Here is a 27,629-nt window from a genome sequence, read left to right as displayed (position 1 = left end):
ATCTCTATGTGCTACTCAGGCAGTTTAAGGCTCTGTGATGTCAACTGGGAAGATAAGAATCCCCCAGAGGCTGGCTGACCTGTGATGGATGGCTTAGGAACCAAAGTTTGCTGTCAATTCCAGTGTAGATCAAATCAGGGAACAAGGAGGCTGTAATCAGGTCCTTGAGCTTTTTCTTGCATCAAACAGTTCTCAATTTCATGGCACGTAGACTGGTTTTGTATTCTTTTGGAGCCCTAGCATAACATTAACTTTTAAAATTCTGACAATAGGAGACAAAATAGGAGACACAAAAGGAAAAAAAATCTGATCTGGAATATGGTAAACCCACCTTTGACTTCTTTCATTTAAAAATCAGATTCTTGGGACATAGAGGGCACCATGCAGTGTCCATCTCAGACATTTTTGCTACAGTCTTTGAGTATGAATATAGGTTGTTGTGGTCATTGCACATTTCCCAGCAGCTATTGTACATAAGGCAAACTCATCTGCTGTGCCCAGTGACCAGCTCAGGCACTGGCAAACAAGTGTTTTACACATCGTGGGGGGAGAGACCCATGGAAACCACCGTCCTGCAGACCAAGAGAGCAGCCCATGAGAGGGAAACGGGACAGAAGAGAAAGGCAACAATTCTTGTCAGGAAGTATGAGCCCCTTTAATAAAGGACCACTTTTAAATACAGAACAAGCCTTAGAACTTCTCTTTGTGCAGAACTGAGAAAATACTGAGAGTAAAAGCCTTTTCATTATCCTGTGTATTGGTAGTGTCCAGCATGGAGGACGGTGGAAGAAAGGACACAGTTTTTGGCAGTGTGATCAGTAAAAGGAGCCTATCCTGTCAAAGGAGCTTTTCCTTCAATGCAGGACAGTCATACTGCATCTGTATTTTTCCTTTAGAGGCTGTTCTGAGAAAATAAAGTTGCAAACATCTATTTTTAATAACCATGACAAGATTTCAGAAAGGCCTGTGCATGAAGCCTGAATTTCTCACTAAGAAGCTTGTGCTCAGGTACAATTTTAGGCAATGGGTAAGTAAGGATGTCAACAGTAGGAAACAACGACAAAAAAACCAAAAGCCAAATCAATATTCTTTATTCAGATGGAAGCTGAGCTAACACAAACAGTTTATCTAAATGTTTAATAATTACCCCAGAAGGCAGGAAGCACACATCATTGCACATTGCAGAGAACTCTGAAGGAGGCTGGGCTGGCTCTATCCTCTATGTCCTTTGATGTGGGCATGGGGTCACACAGGATTCAGGTACCTCTCCAGCAAGAACTGCTAAAATGTACCTGCTTAAAATGTAAGGCTTTACAGCAGAGCATCTGCTACTGCAGCATAATAAAAATGTATTAACCCAAGACAAAGATTTATTGTAGGTGTAGTAAGATGGGTAAGGAACCAACTGAACGGAAGAAGGAACTAAATTAGCTGAAAAGTAATTACTAATGATGTTTTGGAACAGCATCTTATTTAATATTTTCATTAATGACAGCACAAAAATTAAGCATGAACTAATAAAGTTTGAACATATATTTGAAACTGGGACAAGTTGACAGAGTATAAAACAATATACTAGAATTCTACATAGGAAGAATCTAGAAAATTGTCATCTTAAGTAATGTAAGCACCATGAAATAAACAACTGTTACATCATGTGTTTGAGAACCAAGTTCTAAGAAAAAGGTGGTCCACTGGTTAAAAAGAACGACAGAAGAGAAAAAGATTGGTAACAGCTTCTGCTTACTAGAGTTATGAGCAGTAACAAAGTAAAAGAAACAGAACTCCTACTGCCACACTGTTTTCAAACAGTGGTGACAGATACAACAGAGAGTGAAATTTACGGAGTGCCACAGCAAATAATTTTTTGCAACTTTGCTAGAACCATTATATGTAACTGGAGAGATAAAGAACTCTGATTAGAGAAGACCCAGAACACATCTATGCTGAACACCCTAACCAAGTGAAAACACCCCCAGTGACTGCTGAGTAAATGAAAGCCAAAGCTACAGCACTGCTGGAAGCCTGGGGCTCTTGCCTCAGGTCATGCTCAGACAAGCAGCCACACAGAGTGCAAGACCAAGAATTCTTATCCAGAGCAGATTAGGCAAGATCTGTGCCTATTTGCAAGGGCTTAATGAACCTGAAGAACTGCTGGCCTCCAGTGGAAAGTTCTGCAGCTGTGGCTGAAAGCTGCCCTTGGCCAGCTGCTTGTCCAGGTGCCAGTGCTAAGCCATGCTGTTCTCTCACACATGGGCAGCTGCCACAACGGGGGCTCCTGGCACAGGCACAGCTGGACTCTGCAATGGTCCTGGTCTGCAAGACACTGGAGCAGATCAGCGAAGAATATGGGAAGTTCACTGCTGTGTGTCATGGTTTCACATCACAGTCATTATCAGGAGTGTCCGTCACCAGGCATCCTTCAGGTAAGGTGAAAGATTTTGTCAGAATTAGTCTGATTTCCTTCTGAAAGTCAAATGACCTCAGAACACTTGAGAGCAGCCCATGGGAGCTTAGATATAAAGCAAGTTGCAGCTCTCATGAAGTAAACAGGTGCAAGGTGGATTTTTTTTAACTTCCCTGGCTATTCTGAAGGTTTGTGTGCTTGGACCCATACCTGAAGACATTTATTTGCTAAGGAAGAAGCTTGAGAATTTCTCCTGGTTTTCCTTAGCTCACAAGTTGAAGCTGTGATAGGTGGCAGATGCAGGGCTTTGCTTCCCTTCCAGACAACAAAGCAAATGAACATTGTCATTATAAAAAGGGCCCAAGTCCTTACAAACAGTGTTGATTACTGAAAGTAGTTTAAAGTTCTTGCTTTCTTCAGTCTCATTGATCCTGAATGCATACGCACAAAGGGAAGAGCTCCTGACATGGCCCTCACAGGTACAACAGAACGTTTCTTCCTGCGGGCGGTCTTCATCACCAGCACCTGCCAGTGCCCAAAGGAGTGTCATAGACTTGTTTTCTTGCTCATTTTCCATGCAATTTTATTAATCAAAGTCAAGTTCAACTTCTTCAAAAAGCTGAACAGATCTCAAAGATTAAGGCAAGTTTTCAAACATACCCAAAGAACAGAACCTCTTCCCCAACAGCACTTTTGATTAAGAAGATGAAACAAATCTGTTTTACAGGTTTACAAAAGATAACGGCTTAAGAAATGTCCTATTTATTTGTCTCTTCCAAACAGGAAAATGTAGATTTAAATTTTTGCAAGATTAAGGTTTGCAATGAGAATAGCAAATGAAACATAGAACTCCTCCAATATTCTTGTGAAATTTGCCATAAAGGCCTAAGGAGAAAACCCTGACAGACTTTAATGTGCTTGCTACAGACCTTGACTCAGGGAATGCCAACACCTTTATTTGTGTTGCAGAAAGCCAATGATTTTTCATGGCAGAGCAGTTTAGTAGAGCTGGACTAGAAATTGAGCTGAAATACATTCTCCAGCTGCAGGACTAACAGAAAATTATTTCAACTCTCTTAAGAATCACTTGAGTACCAGCCATCAGGAAGACAAAGGTTTATCTTTAAATATTTTACCCTACCTAGCAGTATCACCTCCGAGTTCTTTAAAGGAAATCTACATATTTCTTAAGTTGATGTAATAGCCTTTATTTCCTTCCTAGCTGACAGGGCTATTGCATCTGTACCATGAATTCCAGGAAAAAACCAAAACTATACACTGAGGAAAAACAAGGCAGTAAAATTGGATTATTTTCTAATCTAATGATATGAGCAAATACTGAGAGAATGAGAAGCAGAAAAAAGAAACTTATTTACATATTCATTGAGTAATTTGTATAATCAGAAGATTTAAAAGGTCATTACCAGAACACCTGCCTGTTAACAGATGTAGAAGAATGAAGGCCAAAGAACACTGTTTTTATAAAGATGCTGATAGATAAACAGTTGGCAGATTTGCAGCTACCTGCTGGTGCAGCATTAGTTCCTTTGGTCAGGCCACTGTTGTGGATGAGGCAAATCTGGAACTCATGAATCCATGCACACACTGACTATCCTGTTGCAAAGCCTGCCAGTTTATTAAGAACTGATTGCTTTTAAATATCAACATTCCAGGTAAAACAGGTTTTATCCAGTAAGGAAATTTTATGTATCAACCTAGGTATGGGTCTGATGTTTGCACTGACAGCAGATATTGAAAAAACCTTACAGTCTCTTACCATAGAAAGAAAACCAGCAGAGTTGATGCTTGTTTAGACAGACAGGAGGTACAGCTTTGCACAAATCTTCATCAAGAATGAAGAGCCTGTCTTAATTTGGCCAGATTGGTTAACTTCAGTGTCAGTGCCACTCAGTAACACTGGAGATTCAATAGCCATTGGCACAGGCCCACCCTGAGAATTATGTCACTTAATTGTAGATAGCCAAGAGCTTCATGTGCAGGCCTCCAGGTCTAAGCTGGAGGGTGTGACTTTGGTCTGTGGCTGAATCATTTTCTGGAGATTCCTATTCAATCTCCTAAACCAGACAAAGCTAAAGCATCAGGAACTGCGGTTCTGGCTGAGATGAATGCCTTCACCGTAGCTGGTATAGGGCTGTATTTCAGATTTGTGCTGGAGATAGTGCTGATAACACAGGGATGTTTTAGCTACTGCTTACACAGCATCATGGCCTCTCTGCTTCTCACCCCACCCCTAAGGAGGCTGGGAGTGCACCAGGAATGTGGAGAGGACACAGCTGGGATAGGGGACACCAAGTGACCAAAGGGATGTCTCACACCATCTGGCACCATGATCAGCAATAAACTGGGGGGGAGGTTGTGGGGAGGGCACTGCCCAGGGACTGGCTGGGTGGTTTTATTTCCCTTTATTTTTATCTCTTTTCTTCACAATTTGTAACCATTCTGGGTTCATCTTGGGTGTAGCCCTGGCTGAGCACTTGTACTGCCCAAGGTGTACCCATTGAGGCCTTTTAATAAATGTCTACTTTATTCCTTTAACAATGTCTAGTCTCTATTCTAGGTCAGCCTTCACAAGGCATCATGGGGAAAACATCTGTTTGCATGAAGTAAATAAAATAAGTGTCTTAGGTGCCTGCATAATCTGCATCGTTAGTACTAACTGATCAAACTAGCTATAATTTTTAAAAATAGCTAAATACAAAACAATTTATATATTACTCAAACCTATGTTTAATAGTTAAGACATTTCCCCGCAGTGTACTGGGCACTGAATCACCTGAATATTCAAGTTATGAGGAAGCTCAGGGGAGAATCTGGTCCAATCCCCAGCTCAGCAGGGTTAACTCCAAAGCTGTAACACCATGGAAGGTCAGAGCCCTCTCTCCTTGTCATCCAAGTTCTGCACATCTCCAAGGATGGGTATTCCACAGGCTTTCTGAGCAACCTCTTCCGGTTCCATTTCCCTCTCATAATGATAGTTTTTCATGTCCAACAAGAAATTTTCTTGCTCAAGTTGTTTCTGCAGCCTCACATTCTCCTTCATTCATCTCTGGGGAAAGTCTTTCCTTTATCCTCCTGCAGGCAGGTGCAGGCAGCAGGAAGCTGCCCTCATGCAGGTGCCTGTGTGGGTGGTGCAGGATTTGTCCCATCAGCTCCAGGTCTTTGCTGAACATCAGGAGATGCCCCTTGGTGTCAGCTATGGCTCCCAGCTGCTGTCATCTGCCATCAGTCCGAGGTTGCTGCTCACCCTGTCACCAACCTGCCCCGGCAGCAGGGCCTGCCCTCAGCAGTGCCAATCTCACTCCTTAGCAGATTATTCCTCCACTCTGATGGTCCAGCCAGTTTTCCACTCATCTTCCAAGTCTACCCATCCATCCCATCTCTCTCCAGTTTGGCTGTAAGGATACTGTGTAAGACTGTGTAAAAGTCTTTGCCAAGGATAGGAAACAGGACATGCTGTGCTGTCTCTTCTTCTACAAAAGGGAGGGAAGTCAGGTTCATTGGGCAGAGTTTGCCACTGGTAAAGCCATGGTGGCTATTCTCAATCATTTTGACTCTCACATATTTCAAAATAAGATTCATTTCCATAACCCCTAGGAATATGCTCCAGTCCTCCCAGGAACTGAGGTTACATGCAACTTCAGTCTCAAGAGTATCTATGATACAATTATTATTTGTTTTACAAAAACAAAGATACAAAAATACTGATTTTACACTCCCCCCAAGAAGACATTTGTATACAGAACAACCCCTTTGCAGCTGTTGAAAAATCTTTACTATTACATAATGTCTGTACACACTTTTATACATTTTGCTCGCTTTAAATGTACAGAATAACAGAAAACAATCTTAAGCAATTCACAAGTTTACAAGTTAAGTTTTTTACAAAGCAATACATCTCTCAATTTTCACGACAAAAGCTTCTGCGTGGTCAAGGATTCAAAAACTCATCCAAAATTTTCAGAGATGATTCATACAGGAATCTGAAATGCCATAAAACAATGCATAACAGAATTAGAAATGCTAAATGCCAAATCAATCCTCCACTATTTGATTCTCTATTTGGAGTACAGCTACCACATTATTTCTTTGACCAGTTAGTCCATATTAGTTTATTAAAATGCCTTTACAAATTATTTTTGAAATAGCTGGATTCTTTTTCTTTCAACTTTTCCATTTTTCTCCTGATCATCTCTGTCTTTAGAATAACAAAGAGCGAACCAGTTTAAATTAATATGTCAATTCAAGCACACTTTCTAATATTTCATCATCTAGTTAAAGAACCCACTCGTTTTCTGCACCGCATTGTTACTCTACTGTTCAAACAAAACATTGTTCAAACAAAACATTGAAATCCTTTACAGGTAATTCATTCTAAGACCACTTTTCATTCTTTTACTTTCCTGATTTCTTCCTCACTCTTCAGCCCTTATAATTTTTCTTCTCACCCATGACAACTTTTTTCCAAGCCTGAGCTTTCGATGTTTTCCTTATTAGCAGCTGCCTCCTCGAGCTGCCTTCACACGCCTCTCAGTCCCGCTCTGACTCTGATCTCTAATCTCACACTCCTCTCTGCAGTGCCACAGCCTTTAAGCCAGGATGAAACTCCAGTGTCAACTAAAGGTAGTGTTACAAGGTACTACAGAATCAGGATAATTAGTTAAGTTCTGTGAGTTAAGGCACAATGCTGCTTTGTAGAAATTTTATTTCCCTACAGTTTAAGGCTAAAAACCCAATGGATTTGTAATGTGGGACCATTGGCACGTTGGCCAAAAGCCATCACTTGGGATAACTCTGCTCCTCTCCAATGGACAAGATTAAGTCAGTTTTACCAAGTACCTTTCTAGGGAACTTAAAGATGGGAGGCAGAGAAATCTTACCCAGAGTTATACACCAAAACAATTCAAGAGCCATAATTTACAGATGCAATGAGAGCGCATTAAGAATTTGGGAACTAGCTAAATGATAATACTAAAAAAAAATATTTCAGCACAGCCATTAACTAAATTTAAATTCTAATATTCATATATCAAAATGCTAAATAAAGTAAATACACAGTATTAAGTAAAAGTTATTATCCTATAGCACATTAGGTTTTACAGAATGTGAGAAATTTTTCTCTAGCCTCCAAACGACTGCTTTGACAGCTTTATCTGCATTTTTTGTTAGGCATAAATATTTGCATTTTATAAACTAATATGTATGCCATTACTCTTGAGGAAATTCTCTCAGTACACAGTATGTTGCCCAGAATTTTTAAATGCGCTGAACAGCATTTTTAAAATACAGACCCACAGGACTATCTGAAACCACTAGCTCAGCTGAAGAGGCAGAAGTAAATTGCAGTGAAAAGTTTTGCTTCTGAATTAGTGCACCAATTCCTTGTATAAGGGCAGCACCTTAATTACCACACCAGACAGCTTTTTTACTTTTTTCTTTCATTGCTAATATGTAAGAGATTACTCCTAAGTCTGAAGTTAAGATGCTGGCACAGAATGCCAGTTCTCTTGGGAAATTAAAGAATGTCACCATTTCCTGGTACACCTGGGTAGTGAATAAAATAATCCCTCAAGGAGTTATTAGGAGATAATGCATTCAGAAGCAAAAAATAGTAATATTATTAAGAATGAGTTAAAACCCAGTATTTTACCCAGCAGCAGCACAGTAATGTGTGTTAGAGGACTGCCTTCAAATTAATGACCAGAGATCTAGCTTGCAGCATACCACAACTAAAATTTGGTGTTTGGTAAGCAGAGTGTAGGATGATAAAATAGTTTACAAACAATAGGGCATGCTTTAGACCATGTGTCATCACATTTTAGTTACATTAGCACACAAGCAGCAGAGCACTACAAATGGCACATCAGAAGCCACCAGAGGCCCGGCCCAGTCTGACGTTCTGTCTTGGCGTGAGACTGCAAACACACTTCAATTCATCGTGCAAAACCTGATCACTGCAGAACTTCCTCCAAACCTCTTTCCAGCATCAATTATTTTACTCCTCTGGAGGGAAAAATTCCCCAGCATAACTGTACAAATATGAAATCCCCCCTAATTCAGCAAAGCTCTATGATAGCTTCTGAATTTTATCATGGTGTGCAATTTCAATTCACAGAAAAAAATCTTTCCATTATCATATTCATATCCCTAACCCCTGAATTTTGTCTGCAACTGCCTTCTGGGTTGGCATTATACACAGGTAGCCACTCATATATCACGAAATTAAAACACTGTGTAGCATCTTATACTCTTCATCTGTGCCAACATGCAGGTTGATTTGTCCCAGTTCACTGGGCAGAGACAATCATATAGATTCATAAAGCAATTATCTGTGTTCTCACTGAAATTTATAGTCACTAGTGCTCTCAAGTGGCAGCAATTATTCACTTTAATGTGCCTATTTATTTAATCATGTTAAGATTCACTTTAATTTCACAGCTTTTTCTACTGTCTTGATTAGAAGAAGTGCAAACTGAAACACAATACCCTGCTGGTCTCCTTATTTTCCAGATAATTATTATTATTATTATTATTGTTAAAAATATTTTAGTAGGACACTTGGCAACCCATTATAAAGTAATTTCATGGGGAAAAGAATGGGGTTTTGTTTATTTGTGTTTGATTTTGTTTCTAAGCTAGCTCCTGACGAAAGGACATTTTGTTCACAGCTAAGCAACTCTCCAGCTTTCCTGCAGGCCTCTTCCAGGTACTGGGAGGGACCCAGAGCAGCATCCTCTGGATGGAGGCACAGCTCAGCCACCAATGTCTATGTCAAGTCACTAAAATGCCAGGGAACAATGTGCCTGGCACATCCTCAGGCCAAGGATCCATAAGAAGAGCACAGCGGGGATGTGTGCTCAGGCTAGGAGAGCTGTGCAAGAAACTGTTGAGTAAATGAAGCTCCTATACAATGAGGTTCTGATACAATGGGCTTTTTGGCTTGTTTGGGAGTCTCTGGTTTGGTTTCTTTATTTTAAAGTCTGTCTATTCTACATCCATTGTTTGATTCAATGTTAAGGATCACTAGTTTGAAGAATGAAAGACTGCAAGGGCTTCTGCATGTTCAGACCTCTGTGGTGCATTGCAAACTTTCTCAGTAATTCTGGATTAATACCCATAACCCCAGTCTGGTTTCTTCACATTCTGTATTTGTGCTTATAACATCTCCTTTGCACACGTTTTTATTCCATGGGCAGTTCAATAACTAGGCAGAAATCAGATGCTCACAAATTTTAAGACTTAAGCAAGTTTGAGACACTAAAGGCTAAAGTATTCATCATGATTCTCTCGACAGGCCTGAGATAACTGATTGCAAATACAATGCAGCCAATCACTTGCAAAAAACTTTTCACAAAAGATACACAAGATATGACACTTGAAATCCCCCCTCAACAAAAAGAGCAAAATATAACCACCTGTGGAAAGGTCTCAAAGACATTGTTATATTCAGTTAAATTTTTACTGCCTGCATAGATTTGGATTCCTATGCCTAATGCCAAAGTGGGAGAAAAATCTTCTAGTAATAAGAAATAGCAACTGGACTATTTGCTTTGCTCGGTCCCTGATGCAAACAGACCTGGATTTCAGAAATGAATTCTGCAATATACAGGATCAAGTGATAACACATTCAAATTAAATGAAAAAAGCCCGAAGGTAAGTATGTAAAGATTGCAATCACAGCAGATATAAGGGCAGGAAATTAAATACTGTGCTGGGCTCAATACCTCCCACTTTCCCCCCCAGTATTTTAAAACTTGCCATCAATCACTCAGAACACTCTAACAGTGTTATGTAAGTACAGAAGAGAGCCAATTATTGCAGAGAAGGGATAGGAGCACTCAGTGCTCCTTTCCTACAGCACACCCACCTTTCAGTGCTGCTGGATTCTCCTGTGGCAGCATCCTTGCATGTTATTAGCTTCCTCTGAATGGCAGGTGCAATATCCTTCAGAAGTGAAGTTTTGTATTTACCTATTTGAAATGAGCCGAAATGTTGGACAAAAGTAATCATTTACTAAAAAACAACCCCACCCTTCCATATTTTCAGAGAATAACTTTAAACATAAAAGACTGCTTAATGGAAGATTAGATATTAAATTGGATTTTTCACTGTCCTGGATTAATTACTGTGTATTTCAATGTAGCACATAAAAAGAAAGATGGAAAGAGTACAAAAATGTTTTAACTGACCTTTAATTATAATCACAATGCAGACAGTAGCAGTTAGACTAAAAATCCCTTCAATTTCTTCAGAGAGAATGCACTCCATTAATTCATTTAAAATTGACCTAAGGAAAAAAAAAATGTTATAAACCACATTTCTTTCAAAACAGAACTGAACAGAACATGTTTGTAATTATGCTAGTTTGCCACCACAGCTTCCAAGATACCATGCAGGACAAAGCAGTGTGACTGGGTAACTGAAAACTATGTGCTGCCTCTGGATCTGAGAATATCAAAGCATGGTAAATTGCTTGGGAAGAAAATAAAGTCTGCAAACAGAAAAAGTGGCTGTTAAGAGAAGTGAAGAGTTTGTGGTATATTTTTGGAAAGTCAATCCATGAAAAAACTACTGGTTCTACTGGAATTTAATCCACAGAATTTGTACTGAAATTTCTAACTCAAATTTCTACTAAAGTTTGAAAAAATATATTCTATGACTCTATTGGTTTGCTAGTACCTACTCAGGCTTAATTAACATTTTGACCTTAAAGGTGTTTCTCATAAACATTAAAATAGATTTTTTTTTTCCAATTACAACCCAGTGACGATAATTTATAACTAAACAATGCTCTGAAACACTTCCAGCAACATCTTAGTTACTGAAACTATGGACAGAATAACAGAACCATGAGAGCAGCTCCTTGTAAAATACTAAGTCAATATGTATCTTAAGAGATTTTGTGACTTCTAGCAAGAGATGAAAGTATTACCAGCAAACTCTAGTGGTGTTTTGGGATTTATGTCAAGGTAAGAAAAATGAAATTAGAGTCTCAGATGGGGTCCAGCAACCAAACTAAACTGCAGTAGGGAATAAGTCAATACCACAGAATGGAAACTAACTGGTCATTAGTGGTAAAAAACCCAAATTTAACTCAGAAGCATTCTCAAAACCAGAGAAAAATAAAAGAACAAGAGGGATAAAACAGGAGGTGGAAGAGATCCATAATCCTGATACTCCTCAGAGCACAAAGCAAAATGCTCTGTGAAGAACTAAAGGGAAAAGTGAGAGCAGAATTTTACAGAAACCTTCCCTAACAGATTTCAAAAAAGCTGTAGCCATACTATTATCTGTTATGAAAACTGAACATCATACATTGCCAGTTCTGACTTCAATTGTTCTTCAGGCTTTTATTGTGCTAAGATACCAAAATGAAATATGCAGTTAAGAACCAATTCAGTAAAAACATTTTGCAGAAATTCAAATATTGCTTCTAAGAGCTGAGAAAGATGAAAAATCTTTAGCTTCAGAAATAAGCATTATGAAGTTGCTCATGCATTGCTTCAGTTTCTTTGTACCATTGTGGACTAATGTGACCAAGCCCTGATCCTATTTCACCTTGCTGTTAAATTGCTAATGGACAGTACTGGGATCAGAGTCCTGACTTCACTTTTATCATGGTTTGGGTCACTAAGCACACTCTTAACCTCCATGAAGGAACACTGGAATTTCATTAACCTGTAACAAGACTCACTGAAGCTGCCTTTCTCCACCTCCCTCTGAGAAAGTGTCACATGAGCCTGCAGGCAAAGATAAAATAAAACAGAACAATAAGCTATTTGAAAATACATATAAGGTTCAGAGGTAAGGAATTGGTTCCTATACAGATAGTTCCCTAATAAAATGAAGGATACTCGCACAATTGGACAGATATTGCCAAGCCTCCTAGTATTATCACTGCTAGGGAGATTGAAATTCAGTGCTAGAGACTGACTGGTTAGCGCTGAAAATAAGAGATGCTGGAGAACTCAGAGCAAGATGACTCTGAGCTCACAGAGCAGAGCCTCCCGTCAGATTTCACAACTTCAAAGGCTTTCTTGTTGACATAAAGATTTCTGAAATACCGAACCATTCACTACTGAACTCTGATTATGGCCTATCAATACAGATTTATAAAAGAGCCTTAAAAGTAGTCTCAGTTCTGAGACACCAGTAGAACCAGATGGAAATTATCTCTAAATCTTTGCCCCAAAAAGATAAATACCAGAAGATACATTTTTTCCTAAGTACTCAGAAACAATTTGGCTCAAACTTGCAGTTTTCTCCACCAAGAATGGACAAGATTCACCTAGATTACTACAAGGAAAAGTTTCAGAAGAATTAACTGATTTTCTTCATCTCTTTTGAAAAGAGATGTGTAAAATAATTGTTTCACTAGAAGAGAGCACCTTGAGCTGCTGCCTCATGGAAGAGCAAGATTTGGATTAGTTGGACTATTGCTGGAGTCTCTGGAGTCTTTTTTTTTGCAAGTTCAACTAAAATTAGAGAAGGACTGAGAAGAAAAAAAACACCTCATGACAGCAAAGACAGGGATATTCAGTGTCTGTCAGATGAAGAAGTTAAGAAGAGGAATTAGCTGCGGTAAGTCAGGGAGAGCAATAGGACTTCTAAGGCCCTCTATAATTTAAAGCAAGTCTAGTGTGTATAGTCATGTTAGGAAAAATTGAAATTCGAAATGAAATTCAGTTGTGACAATTTTAAAAGATATTTAGGTCCTCCACTAAACACAGCAAATACCCTCCCCCCTCCAGTTTAAGTATTAGAAGATAAATAACATAAGCTCACTTTTGGAGGCTTTTAGCACTCAGATACTTTCTATTTTGATGATGTGACTTTAATACAGCCATAGGTACATGTCACCTTGTTGGAGATGTTCAAGCAAAGGATTAATTCTATTTCTGTCAGATATTTTCTCTCATCTTAATATCTCTGTGTTGAGGGGACTCAGCTTTATAAGTATCTTATGAAAGAAGCAAGCCAAGATATATGATTAAAAAACTCATCATGATTAACAGTCTTGTAAATAAGAAGCACTCTTGGTTAAAAAAATGGACTCAACCCCAGCAATCAATACCTACAGGGCAATATGTCAATAAAAAGGGGTTATTAAATAGTCCAGATAAATTTAGAAAGCAACTAGTTCTTCAAAATAATTTTAATTTAGAAATTGAAATTTTGTTGACATCATTTTTATACTAGCAAAAACCTTGGAAAAATTAATATAGAAACATTTACCTGACAACATTAACTGACTTCATAATTACAGCCATTAAACTGCTTGAAAGAGGGGGAAGGTCTGAAATAGTCTTTGGCATAATCAAGTCTCTTTCACTGGAAGCCTAAAGAAGAAAAAAGACAACAACCATCGTAGCTCAAGAAAGATATGTAAGCAGAATACTGTATTTCAATAATTACACTAACCAGGACCTATCCTTAAACAATTGGAATATTCACAATTATTCTTTGAATAGCTTTAATCTAACTGTGTTGTGTCCAAATAAACAAAACTAATTTAAGTTAGAAAGACTGAAACTAAACCACATAAACAGTATTTGTACCAAGGCAAATATTCTCTGCAGTTGCTTTCATCAGAAGTTTCATTAAACTACACTGGTGGTCACTCTTTATAAAGGCACAGCCTATTAAACACAAATGAGTCCCCTCTGTGGCTCCAAGTTGAAGCGTGCATCCATGATTTCTAAATGTAACTTCAGTGACAGTGGTTTTCTGGATACCTGCTCTTTTTGGTATAAAGCTCTGAATAGACAACAAATATTTAGTTAGAACTGAATTTTGATGTACAACAACCCAGGGACAGGGAAAACCCCAGCTCAGATGAGTGACTGGAATGAACACTCAATCTATGAGTATGAATCTCCAGTATATTCAAGCCCAGAAATGTTTACTCTGCATCATCTGTAAAGGGCACCTGTCACCTCACAGCCTCTCAGCTGATACATCAACATCTGCAGGCAAACAGCTGGGTCTCCTTCAGTGCCTCCTGTAACAGAACCTTGGAAGCAGCTCTGTGGTTCCTTCTGGCAACTGTTTCTTGCTCTGTTTCTGACACATGCAGAACCCACAGCCTAAGTACAGCCTCTACTGTTCCTTTTTAGTTCTCAAAGCTTCCAATCTTACTAATCATATCTGCTCCTAACACTACCTGCATTAGAAAAATGGGGTGGGAATGTTGCCCTTCTCCTTCAAGGACAGTTGTGGTTCCTGAGACTTTCAGAACATGAAATAATCTCTATCTACACATTCTTTTCAGCATTACAGACTTCTTTACTTTCCAAAGCAACACAGATCAGATATTTGGAAATCCTCTGCACAAAAACCAAAGGAACCAAAAAAAGGATGCAGCAGATGAAATGTCTCTGTATGGAAGCAGAGAATACACAAGTGATCAGTGCCAAGCAGGGCATCAGCCTGCTTTGAAACAGGACTACAGAACCTTCTGGGACCATTCCAAGAATAGGGAATGGGAATCTGTCACACATCATTGGCTCACTTCTGAAATTCCCTAATGCTGGGTGGGATGAAGTGAGGTAGGTTTAGAACAAGCCCATGTCCTCCTCCTTCCCCTGAGCTCTAATTGCTGAACACAACATTGCATGGTGTGGCACAAGCCTTTGACCAGTTTGGGTCCATGGTCTCAGCTGTGTTCCCTCTCAGCCTCTTGCCCACCAACAGCATTACTTTATTTTAGAGTGAAGGAACCAGGGAAACATTGACACTCTGCAAAGCACTCTCAGCAACAGCCAAAACAAACTGGTGTGTCCTCAACAATGTCTTGGCCACAAATGCCAACCACAGCAGCACAGGGACTGCAAAGAGGAAATCTGACTCCTTCCCAGCCAGACCCAGTACAAAAGCAGTGAGGGAATATTCCAGAACCCACATTTTTAATCCCCAACACTGCCTAACTGCTAAGTTCTCCTGTCAGAGGCAGATACTGAAACAGGTATCAGGACAAGTCTGTTCCTTCACAGCTGTAGTCAGAAATCTGAGAGACGAACTCTAATATGAAATTATAGCAAATAAAATTTCCTGTTTGCTCCATACCAACACACACAAAATCCTCATCTGCAGTACAAAGATCCATTTTTCTGAATAAAGCTCTGTCGTTCCAACATAACATTTAAAAAGCAAAAAGGCATTAAATAGAAAAGAGAAAATCAGGATTAACTTTACCTTCTGTAGCACACAATTTATCTCTGCTACTATTGCAGCCAGGAGAGTGGAGAGTACACCCTGGTGAACTGCTGGGAATGAGGAATGCCAGCACTGCAGTGCATGGATGAATTCTCCAAGAGGCATCTGAATAGAATGAATCAACTGAAACCAAAAAGAAAAACACATCTGTTTTTTCAGACTGCTTGAGTATAACTGAAATATACCAGCAAGCCTCTCTGTGAAGTGCAGACCACACATTGAAAGCTCTGGAGGTATTCTAGTCACTTGGGATCAGAGGGGGAATCAGCAAAACCTGGGAAGTCTACTAATAAATTTGAGAAACAAAGCAGTGGTTCTTACAAAAAAGAACTGAATGTTTTTCACAAGTCCTGAAAAGTAGATCATCAAATTTCTCAGAGTTTCATTACTACTCATTTCATTACTATTTAGTATCTGCTTTAGTAGACAGGAAGTCTACTTTCCTGTGAAGATGTGAAATTTTCAAGAATTTTAGAACATCACACATATTTTGAAGTTGGTATCATTCAGGCTAAAAGAAATAAATAAAAAAGAAAATTTCTCCTCCCTCCAAGATTATAGTATATGTAACAAATCCTTTGCTCTGAATTGAGGAAGTTCATCTAATTGCAGATAAGATTAACAACCTAGAAGTACCAGCATGGTCCAGGATCACTGGCAACAGAATGCATTTGTTCTGCAATTTACTGGTTCTTCTGTCATGATGAGACCAAAATGGACAAAAAAAAATTGGTAGCAAGAAAACTTAGAAAATTTAACTGAAAATTTAATCACATGTGTACTCAAACAGTTGGTAATAGCGAGGTAACAACCTCCAAGTGTCTAAGTATACCCCTTTGCATAAAAATTATGGATTCATCTACACATTAGCAATTACACAGCATTTTGAACTGTAATATGATACCTGAATTCCTTCTTCCTGTTCTTTCTTAAGTCTGTGTGCCACACATTCTAAAATTTTCTGAAAGACATTCTGTAGAGTGTGGAAAAGATTTGTCACTTCCTCTGTCTCAGTATTCTGATTTAAAGAAGCTTCAATAATTTCTTTTAGAGCACACAGCAACACTGGAGCACAAAAGCCACCTCTCTCTAGAGAAAGACATAAATACCATAATATAAAAGTTGTAATATTCATCAGGTACAAGCTTAGAATGAAACTCAGTTAGATACAACAAACAGTGATAGTTTACAAGTGTAGACAATACATTTAGTTTCTGAGCACCCTTGGCTGAAATTTTCATACAGTCCAATTAAAATAAGTATGAATCCAGTGCTCCCTCCAACTCTTACAAGTAAGGGATTAACTAACTTGCTAATAAAAGAAAAGCCAGCAAAGTATAAATGCAGATGTTGCTATTAGTACAAAACAGGGTACCTGTTTGCATAATCTGAAGAGCCATTTCTAAAAGGTGTGATTGAAACGTGACATTTCCCAGGCCCACCATTATGACATCTTTACACACTGTCAGGTAGGCCTAGAAGAGAGGTGCAAAATTATAGGAAACTCAAACTTTACATAAAGTAACCATTCAGTAAAACTGAAAGTAATAAAACCACGAACTCTAGGCCAAGGTGTGAACTGAGAGCTGGTCTACCTAACTGGAGTTACTCAGGTCACACCTGTTGAAAAGCACCAATTCCAATCAGTCCTTCAAATGCTTCAATTGCCCTTTCCCAACAGTAAATAGTTTCCCAAAAGGCAGTAAATCCTCACTTTTTTTACTCAGGCTCAGATCAAAGGCATCGATACTTATCATTTACTGAGGCAAAATATGACATCTCTACCTGCCTTTAATAGCAAAATTAAAACCAGCAGACAAAAGAGCTTTTCCTTACAGACACACTGGTTGCTACATACTAAATAGATTATGAGATGGAAGTATAGACAGAGTGAGAACTTTTAATCAGTCTGTGTATATATGAGCTGGGTTTTTCAAAGACACTGACTGGGAGCAAAATTAGCCAAATCTTTCCTATCACCAAAATCTGGTAAAACCTCAGTGCTAAAATCCACCTTGGGTTAAATGAAATGTCAGAGGAATGCAACAGAAAACAATTCTGAACTAGCTAAAACCTCTCCCACATTGTATCATCAAATGCTTTCTTTGAAGGGCAAATCAAGATCAGGGGTAAGGGACACTAAGTGATGACACAAATGCCAGCGCGGTTTGTCTGCAAATTGCTACACGTACAGCTTTTCAAATTGAAAGCAGCTTGATTTATATTATAAGAATCCTCTAACCTGGAAAATTAATTCAGAAACATCGCTGTGTTTTGAAATACCATCCTCTTGACCACTTGCTAGTATAAAAGGTGCAACTTGACTTTCTATCCAAGCACCTGTCTCCTTCAGAAGAGAAAGGTGATCTTCTCCTTCTTCAGAAAACTGAAAAAAAAAAAAAAACCAAAGGGAAGTTTACCAATTGTCTCTTCAGTTGTTTTGGAACTTCCTTGTACTGTCAACTGTAACTCCAGCTTATTTTGGAAAACTATAATCATACCTTGTGCTGAAAATGAATAGTCAATCTGCAAAAGAGGCTGAAGGCTCTTAGGCTAGTTGCTTGATTCCAGCCACCAGAATCTGTTCCCTTCAGAATTGAGCCAAGAACCCTCTGAAATATCAAGGTTTACATTATATTTTTCAGAAAAACCTGTCAAATATTTCTTTACTCAACAGCTTTAAACAAAAGGTTAAAAGAAAACCCCAAACCCATAAAAACAGCAAAGCACCAACCCCAAATAAGCAACAAGCATACTTTAATTACTTCTGTTTTTCAATGCCATAACTGATTTTCAGACTACTCCTTATTCACATATTCTAAAAGTCAGGTCCCTTAAAAACACTCAAAACTAGATCACAAAAATTTTGAGACACCTAAAACTGAGAAGCTGGTTAAAATCTGCCATCTATAAACAATTCATAATAGTATGGCTAAAGCTGTTTGTTCTGTAAACAACTTGAACTACTTTACTTCAAGTTTAGAGTATTGGAAATACAAATCAAAAGGAAAATCTTTTTAGAAAAAAATCTTTTTACAAAGGGAGAGGGGATCATGAACCTAATTTATTTGTTCTTGCAGGCATTTTAGTTTGACTCAGGCAACATATGATGTTAAGCACTGATTTTATAAGCACTGTTTATGATAAGGAGAAAACTACCTTTGCAGCACCGAGGATTTTCAAAAGCTTCTTCAGTTTATTTTTAGGAACAGAAAGGAGGCAATCACAATTGACAGGATGAGTCAATAAATACTCAATGTAATCAATTGCTAAGTCTGGCTTTGATTCATGTGTTACATGGATACGTACTCGGCGCCCAGATGTTTTAGTATTCTGAATTGGAAGAAAGCACAAAACCAGTACAACTCTGTTAGTAACTGACTTTAGAACTGATTTCAAAGCAGAATAATACAGCATTAAAAAGTCTTACTCTATTTTAAAAAAGCATGATGCCTTAAAGCAGTCTGGCAATTCCTATATTCCCTGTCACATGCATATGCACACCTTTGTTGGGGTGAGTGAGTCAGACAGCCAGTCGCAGGCTAATTCCATAACATGCCCCACTTGACCCCAGTGGCACAGGCAGTCAATCAGGATAGAGTATTTGCTTTGGTCAGCTCCACTGTCAATATTTCTGAGTCTGGAAACCACACCACAGCTTAAAAGAAAATAGACAGACAAAGAGATGCATTACCTTCACACTCATAAGTGCAGAAAACATTTAGTGTAATACAAAAAAAGGATTCACCAATGACTTAGACAGACTTGAACATCACAAATTTTACTGACTTATCACAGTTTTAGTGTCTTAATTTACCCAAATGGGCATTTAATATTTCGGATTGTGAAAAATGAACTAATACAGCCAAGAAGAAACTTCTTGTCATTTGCATTTTGGATTTCCAAACAGTACCTGAATGTAGGAATAGCAGCAGGGGGCATAAAGGATGCCAGAATAATCAGTGGAGCCATGCACCGCTCATCCTAGGATAAAAGAATTACACTGTATGATGTAAAGGTACACATATGCAAGCAAAGCTAAAGACAGTACTGAAAAACTCTGATTACATTTCCTCAAATTAAGGATTTCCCTTTTCTCCTACAAATGGAGCTGAAAGAAGCTCAAAACAATATGTGGCTTGCAATCTGAAATGTCTGATTCCTGTTTTTGGAGGTCAATTACCAATTATCATATCCTTCACTTTCTGACAAACTGCCAGAATAACTACCATGTATAGTCATGGCTCCATTAGGTTAATACTCATTGCAAAAGAAATAGCAGCTCCACATCACTTTTTTTTCCACCAGAGACTAAGGTTTAATCGCACAAACATGACACCATCTAACTCCTCTCAATCAGTGCCTTAAATTCATTCACAAGACAAACTTATTAAAAGGACTCTAAAGAAAAGGGTTCTTATATAAGGACGGTAATGTTTAACATGACATAATACATGGTCTAGGCCACAACATAATCTCACTCAGGTTATACAGAAACCAATCTATGTTAAGAACTCTTTAAAAATGGTTTATCTCTATGTCCAAGCTTCATGGAAACAGCCAAATGTAATTACTATCTACTTAGCCATTCCAAGATCTAAAACCTTGTTTAAAAGCTCATATTTTTAAAAGAACTTTTAAAATATATTTGTAGCTTTTTCAGGAAAGAGACAGGCTGCTTCGATGCTTTTAGGAACTAAGCCTCTGATGACAGGTCCTTTTAGATCCAAGCTGTATATTCACTATATAAGAATATAAAAATCAAAGCAGTTGCTTGCTAAAGCTGGATATCTTCTCTGTTCACCAGACTCTTTCCGAAAGGATACTACATCCTCTACCAAAAAAGATCTGGAATGTCTTTGACAACTTCCAAATGCTTTCAGGGTATAGTGCACCTGTGTATCTGTGCTGCAGAATAATACGTAGCAATGAGCTGCTTTTCACTCCCTGATTACCTAAAGCAACGTTGCAGTTGCAGGAACAGCCACTATATTTCAGGATACTACAGCACAAAAGCAATCAACTAAGAAAAAGATATCCAGTACGTAATCCTTCCAAATTCACTGTGGGTGCAGCAGCCACTATTGGCCACTCTCAGGATGGCACCGTCCTCAAGAATAACACTAAAAGAATTAGAGCAAGGAGACGGACAATTTCAAAATGACTGATTTTAATTAACTGCCTATATCGAACGAAAGCAATAAATAAATGCATCAGATCATTAGAGCGTAGATTCCAATTAGCAGAAACCTCAGAATCACAATGGTTTGGGTTCGAAGGGACCTTAGATATCATCTTGCTCCAACCACCCTGCCATGGGCAGGGACACCTTCCATTTAGCCAGGTTGTTCCAAACTCTATCCAACCTGGCCTTGAACACTGCCAGGGATGGGGCATTCACAGCTTCTCTGGACAACCTGTGCCAGTGCCTCACCACCCTCACAAAAAATAATTTCTTCTTATATTTGATCTAAACCTACTTTCTTTTGAGTTTGAATCCATTCCCCCTTGTCCTGTCATTGCACTCCCTTGTAAAAAGTCCCTCTCTGTCTTTCTTGCAGGCTCCCTTCAAGTACTGGAAGGCTGCAAATAGGTCACCCTAAAGCCTTCTCTTTTCCAGGCTTAATCCCAATTCTTTTAGCTTTTCCATTTAGGAGAGGTGCTCCATCCCTCTCATCATCTTGATGGCCATCCTTTGGACTCACTCCAGCAGGTCAGCAGGACATGTTTGGCTTTCTGAGCTGCGAGTGCACTCTGCAGCTCATATTCAGTGAAAAAAGAGCCTCAGCTGCTTCAGTTGCAGCTGAATCATAAGCAGTGGTTCTGGTGGAAGAGTCTGGGGGGCAGTGGGTAAGAAATGCATGTGGACTCTAATGTACACTGAGTATTTGTTCTGCAATGGCACATTTGTATTTACTGGTTTCCTAAAGTTCTAAAACATTCAAAAGAATAAAACCCTAGGAAAACCTTACAAGGAGAGCAATTTAATGCATACGTATTTTTGAGCTGACTCTTTAGATAATGGTTCATCAGTCAGACACTGCAGTTGAAGAACAGTTTATTCCCATTTGCGAGATTCCAAGAAAATTGCTGCTGTCTATGGCTTATAGCAACAACGAAAAATAATACTTAATGCCATAAAAATAGATAAAAGACATAAAACATGAAAGCATCTGAAGAAAATACTGAGAACATACAGGAAAATACAGGAAAATCTAGGCTTTCTTTACCTGAAATACTTTAAAATATTCAGGAAGTACAGAAGAAAACTTCCTGATAGCATAATCTTTGGCATCTTCATTGTGATCTAGTGCTTTGCGGATGCTTCTCCAGAGTATTACAGTGATCTCCAACAAACTTGCCATACTGGCCACATCATTTACTGACAACACATTATCCAACACCTGAAATACAAACATTTAGAGGATATTACCCATTATATTTTCAAATGGAAATTTAAGTTAAAATAAGGCTTTAAAGACACTAGAAAAAGTCCTTCTAGACCCTTTACAAAAGCACTGTGGCTGCTGTAGAACAGGAACTCCACAATTCAATCTTAATCTCTCTTAACTTCACATATCTTGCAATGGTAATTTTTAAAATAATTTAACTGCAAAACCAAACCAATTTATAATCAGCACTGGAATTAGGCAACTATTAATTTAAATTTGCTTCATATTCATTCTATCTTATTCTAGCTATTTGACCAGATTTCTGCTACTGCAGGACATGAAAACCCAATAACAGCAGTTCTCCCCTTCCAATTCCAGAGATGCCCAAGGGCATTCCTTTAGACTTTCTGTTATATTCTGTCTCACATTAAGCATCACTGAAAAGAAGTTACCAGAATTTAGAATAGAGTGGACTTTCTTACACTGCTGTTCTCCTTTTCACTTCCATCTTCATCGTCATCCCCACTATCATTAAGACTCTCTTTCATTGCTTTCTGGATGCAGGCATTCAAGCAACGCCGAATAGTGAGCATCAATTTAGCTACATTTAAATAGAGTAAGAATAAATCAGACATTTACTATTTGCTAAGAATGTTGGTAATAAGTGCTTCTAATTACAATGCTAGAAAGTCAGTATTAAAAAGTAGGCAACAGAACAAGAAACAGCTAGGAAAAAAATGGAGAAAAATTCCTTGTAAAGGAAATGGAAAAAACGTGAATATGTTTTATATCCTCAAGTATGAAGAAGAAATTACAACATTATCATCAGGCTCTGTAATTTTATTGTTAAAACAGTATACTAAAAAAAACTCTAAACCACCACCTTATCAAATCAGAATCAGAGGAAGCTCCCACAACTCCTACATCTAATCTGGCATAGCTGTTAATTTAATGACCCACATTCAAGAACACGCTCCCTCTTGATGTCAATGCTCATTCCCATGTCAATTCCCATTCTTTGGCAAAGACGTCATAGCCCAACCACTGCACTCCTGAATGAGGAGCTAGAAAAAGTGAAAGGGTTATGCCACTCTGGTGGAAGTACAACAAGCTGATTTCATAATAGTGATTTCATAACCTTATCAAGATGATCATTGAGAGGCAATGGTTTGGGCATTTTACCCAAGTCACTCCAAGCTGATTACGTGAGTTTTAACGGAACTCCCCTGAAACAAAATTTTCTTGATTTTACTTGTTTCAATAGGACTTTTCTAAAAAGCTGTAATATTCTGGGCAGTAGATGCTCTCTTCACTGAAACTTTCAGAAGCTTTCTGAAGGAGGACTTTTTAGATTTTCTCTGAGCAACTTGAAAATACTGATCCACAAATCCCAGATACCCAGATTATCAGATGTAAACTTTTTTTCAGTTTCTATATAATCTTTCACATGAAAATATCAAATCACTTAAGGCATCAGGGTATTTGCTACCCTATTTTTACATGGGAAATAGGTATCAACTGAGATCATTTTAAGGCACATGTAGGGAGAAAGGGGAACAGAAGGACCAGGTACTACCATGGGCTGGAATGTACAGTACAGCATCTAAGAACAGAGATTAAAAGCTCTGGTCTCCTGATTGTTGAAAAAGCTGATGACTCTGCCTGCTGTGCTTACTGTTGGTGACATGAATTTCCAAAACTACGAACTAATATTATACTGAACTCCCAAAAAAACTAGCAACAATGTACCACTGTTAAAGAAATAATTTAAAAAAAGCATTTACATAGCATGGCATCAGTAATTCCAAAAGCTCAGAAGATTTTGTGCTTTACCTATATTGGTGGGGGCAGTGAATTCATAGGCGTATTGATAGAACTTCCTGGCTGCTGCTGGATTCATCTGGATCAGAGTGACACAGCGCTCACACCACACATCCTCGGGCTGGGCACTGGGGAAGAAGGAGCTCAGCAGGAGATTCACGATGCGCCGTGACACCGGCCGAGAGTCGGCTTCAAGGCGAGACAGGAGATGCTCCATGGGAGAGATATTCCAGAACTTTGTGAAGTGAGAAAAAGATATTCAAAGGAGTTAAACAAAAATAGAGGGAAAACCCATCACCTTCATTAAGTGATTTCCATGTCAATAGTCTAATCAAATATAAAGAACATCAACCTGGAAAAACATGAGCATTTTTTATTTTTAAACCAACGTGTACTGGAGGTCAAATTCTGCTGCAATAATGTTAATTTGCTGTGCTGATGTTTTAAATCTCCTGATATCTCTGACTCACTGCTAGAACTGTGGTTCAAGTAATTCCAGTTCAATACACCTGCAATACCAATGCAATTCCATGGATACAGGGAAGAACTATTTACTCTACAAGGATATCATCATAAAATACAATTTTTGTCACTATGTGTCATGTTTCATATTCTCCTCACAGGACAAAGTAGTACCAAACTACCTACAAGAATTGTGTACACCTTAAATACCTGTATGGATCAACACCCTTTACAAAACCATCCCGAACCTTACATTACTAAATATTGAATGCATCCTATTCTTAGCAGAGCTCTAGTTTACTTGTAACACAGAAATCAAATGCTATGAAATTCAGAAAGACTACACAGCTGTTTTCCAGCTGTAACACTACATTTGTTGTTTTTGTGAGAAGATTCTGAATTAATTATGCTGGAAAATTTCAAATTAAAACAAAACAAGAAGTATTTTTCAATGCCAAGGAACCTATTTTATTCTTGAGTAGAAATATTTGCATCAGATAATTACCCTGTGAATTCAAGCTATGGACATCCCTACTAAAAGTGTCACAAAAAATAAGTTTAAAGTGATCCCAGGACTTACCAGAGATACACATTATAGTTTTTAAATCAATAGGGAGTTACTGAAAAACATCTAACACTTACTAGGATTTTTTTTCTTTATGTAAACCTCCTCTTTCCTTCCCCTAAAAAATCCCTGACATGGAGAATTGTCTTTTTTCTCTGTCTTTAATGGCAGCAAATTCACAAAGTGACCTCAGCTGCTTCTTTTATGGCTTCCCTTCTACACCCTTCACCACCTTCAGAGCCCTCCTCTGTATGCTTTCTTAGAGTTTTATGTCTTTATTAGGCCTAGCAAGAGACAAAACCATTGCTAAATTAAAATATAAAATTGAGACTAAGAAACTATTAACATTAGAGAGTGGAATAAGAGCTCAAAGATGATATAATGCCTGTAGCTGGACAGTATTGCCCTAAATAAGAGTCCACAGCAAAACACAAAATACATTAAAAATCCCTATAAAAAGACACTAAAATCCAAAGGATGTGCCTACAAAACAGAAACAGACATTATAAAAATAGGAGAATCAAAGCAAAAAGGCTACTGTGTCAAGGTGTTAGGTATTTAGAAGAGTTGGGCAGCTGAGGGAAGAGTGGCTGTAACCCACTGCTCTCCCCAGCCCATTCAGAGAGAACAAGGGCCCTCAGAGCACTCAGAATACCACAGATATTAAGAGTTTACCAGAGCAAAGCAGGTTATTTCATTTTTAGGAACACTACAGCAGTCTCAAAATGTACTGTACTTTTTTAAAATAAATGCCTTGATTTTGTCTCCTTGCTACTTAATCCAAGTGTCATTATCCTACCTTAGCAGCTTTGGTAGCCTTCACTTTGAGCAGCATTTCCACAAAAGCCACTCGCACCTTCTCAGAATTGTCATGAAGACTCTGTTTGGTTGCAGGCAGGAGCTGTTCCAGGAGTGGGTGACTTAGTTTGTTGTCCAAAATTATTGGTAGGCACTAAAATAAAAAAACCAAATCCAGAAAGAGTAGAGCTGAAAAATCCATAGCTAAAAATTGTTGAGGAGGACCATGACACTTCTCATGTTAAATACAGCATGGGCAGACACTCTGCATGCTTATTTTTCTTGTAATATTCTTTGGTATAACCTGCTTTGATTACTTCAAATTTACAGTGAACAGTGTTCAGTGAACTCACTTCAGCTGAATCAGCTTCAGAGCTACACTAAGACCATGGTCTTGCCCTCTGCCTGAGGACACACCAGCTCTCTAAAATATGCTGATTTCAAATTAAAAATACATGTTTCTTCCCAATTAATTTTTAAATCAGCACTTTCTGCTTATCCAGGATAGCTCCACCACGAAGCAGCAGTGCAGCAAGTGAGGATTAACAGGATGACAGCTTCAATTTAAGGCTGAACTGACACAGACATAAAATTTTCAAGTGAAAATGCTGCTTAGGGAGTTCATTTTTCTGTCCAAGCTATCAGTTACTTCTCACATGCCAGAAAGATCTAGAGGAACTATTTCTAACATAGTGAGCAATGCACAGGAGGAGGCATCACCAGACAAACTGTGGAATTATATCCATCCAAACCTCAGACACACAAAGTGGGATACGAAATCCTTATTATGCATGTCTTGGGATGCCTTCAAACCAGTGATGTAAGAACTCCTGGAACTACATATAGTTTCAAGTCTAAGCATCATTTCTAATAGCTAAAAAAAACTAATTATTGGGTCGAAACAGTGTGTACAACTGCAACTGAAAAACCTTAAGAGTCAGAAAGCCAGTAAGTTACTATTTTAAGACATTTGTGTTTTCCAAACATGTAGCTTTTATGAAATGTGCACAATCTCCATCTATTAGGAATTCCATTGCCTAGGACATTTTTAAGAACAAGTAATTTCCTTGATTTAAAGTGGCCTATAAAAGAAACCTGTACATCAAGTAAAATAGAAAAATGACAATCATGATAAAAAACATTTACTTTAAAAACAGAACATCGAACATCAGCAGATGTTACATCACATGCCAGATCTCCAGTTATCTTTTTTAAAAGATCAGCAATAATTGTTGCAGGAATAATCTCCCAATATTTGGATACGATCTGAGTAACTCCAAGTATCCCTGTAGAGCGGACAACTGGATGAGGATCTTCTAAGAGACTCTAAAGCAAACAGAAAAATAATACTGTGAGCATATGGATTATTATGACTCTACTGCTGTTTGACCTGAGCCTATCATAAACAAAATGCATTCCATTACCTTTTAATCATTATGAAAACTGTCACACAATAAAAGAACTGTAATATTAATAGTCCCTCAAGGCATTTTACTATGAAGAAAACAAGGACATTTGTATCAGAAGCAAAATTAAGATAACTATGGGCCAACTTTTCTCATTGGACTTTTGATTTTATTTTTTTTTAATAAATGAAGTCTTGCATTTGTGCCTTAATTAAGAATATTTGGACTTCTATTTATATGAGTATACACTGATCACTGTTCCTATGGAACAACATAACTTTGAAATTCATTAAATTATCTGATGTCTACTCAGGAATCCCCCAACATTTTCTTCATGAAAATACTATTTCCATTCTCACCCATCTGGACTGGTAAGGAGATTTTTAGGTTCTCTCCATTATACCTAATTTCAGAAGTATTTAGTAATACAGTACTGAACTTTCATTGAGTACTTCCATAGTAACTGTGAAGCTCTCCCCCACAATCCTAGGTTAAGTAATGATCAAGATCATTACTCAGGCATTTAATCTTTCAAAGGCATCTCT

The 27,629-nt window shown here is 38.2% G+C and overlaps 1 protein-coding gene and 1 long non-coding RNA gene across 4 annotated transcripts in view; one reads left to right on the top strand and one right to left on the bottom strand.

Moving 5' to 3' along the window:
• Positions 1–4,881: 4,881 nt before the first annotated feature.
• On the top strand, positions 4,882–5,897 carry LOC137463294 (uncharacterized). The gene is made up of 2 exons (XR_010993873.1): positions 4,882–5,213; positions 5,301–5,897. It is a non-coding gene; the product is annotated as an uncharacterized lncRNA (long non-coding RNA).
• A 280-nt stretch (positions 5,898–6,177) lies between these two features.
• Positions 6,178–27,629, bottom strand: part of NCAPG2 (non-SMC condensin II complex subunit G2) — a 41,973-nt gene continuing 20,521 nt past the window's right edge. For all 3 annotated transcript variants that reach the window (XM_068174377.1, XM_068174386.1, XM_068174370.1), the window contains exons 12-28: positions 26,825–27,004; positions 25,680–25,832; positions 23,866–24,088; positions 22,515–22,633; positions 21,871–22,044; positions 19,554–19,624; positions 19,145–19,298; positions 18,800–18,973; positions 18,142–18,252; positions 17,883–18,026; positions 17,016–17,115; positions 16,545–16,729; positions 15,620–15,763; positions 13,661–13,764; positions 10,615–10,712; positions 10,293–10,395; positions 6,178–6,408 (exon numbers count right to left, since the gene is read on the bottom strand). In XM_068174377.1, the coding sequence (XP_068030478.1) occupies positions 6,357–6,408; positions 10,293–10,395; positions 10,615–10,712; positions 13,661–13,764; positions 15,620–15,763; positions 16,545–16,729; positions 17,016–17,115; positions 17,883–18,026; positions 18,142–18,252; positions 18,800–18,973; positions 19,145–19,298; positions 19,554–19,624; positions 21,871–22,044; positions 22,515–22,633; positions 23,866–24,088; positions 25,680–25,832; positions 26,825–27,004 (2,289 nt within the window). In that variant the 3' untranslated portion in view covers positions 6,178–6,356. The remainder of the gene's footprint in view (positions 6,409–10,292; positions 10,396–10,614; positions 10,713–13,660; positions 13,765–15,619; positions 15,764–16,544; positions 16,730–17,015; positions 17,116–17,882; positions 18,027–18,141; positions 18,253–18,799; positions 18,974–19,144; positions 19,299–19,553; positions 19,625–21,870; positions 22,045–22,514; positions 22,634–23,865; positions 24,089–25,679; positions 25,833–26,824; positions 27,005–27,629) is intronic.

This window comes from Anomalospiza imberbis, chromosome 1, assembly GCF_031753505.1.
Source record: "Anomalospiza imberbis isolate Cuckoo-Finch-1a 21T00152 chromosome 1, ASM3175350v1, whole genome shotgun sequence".
NCBI classification, from domain to species: Eukaryota; Metazoa; Chordata; class Aves; order Passeriformes; family Viduidae; genus Anomalospiza; species Anomalospiza imberbis.
This window is presented reverse-complemented; position numbering and strand designations above follow the sequence as displayed.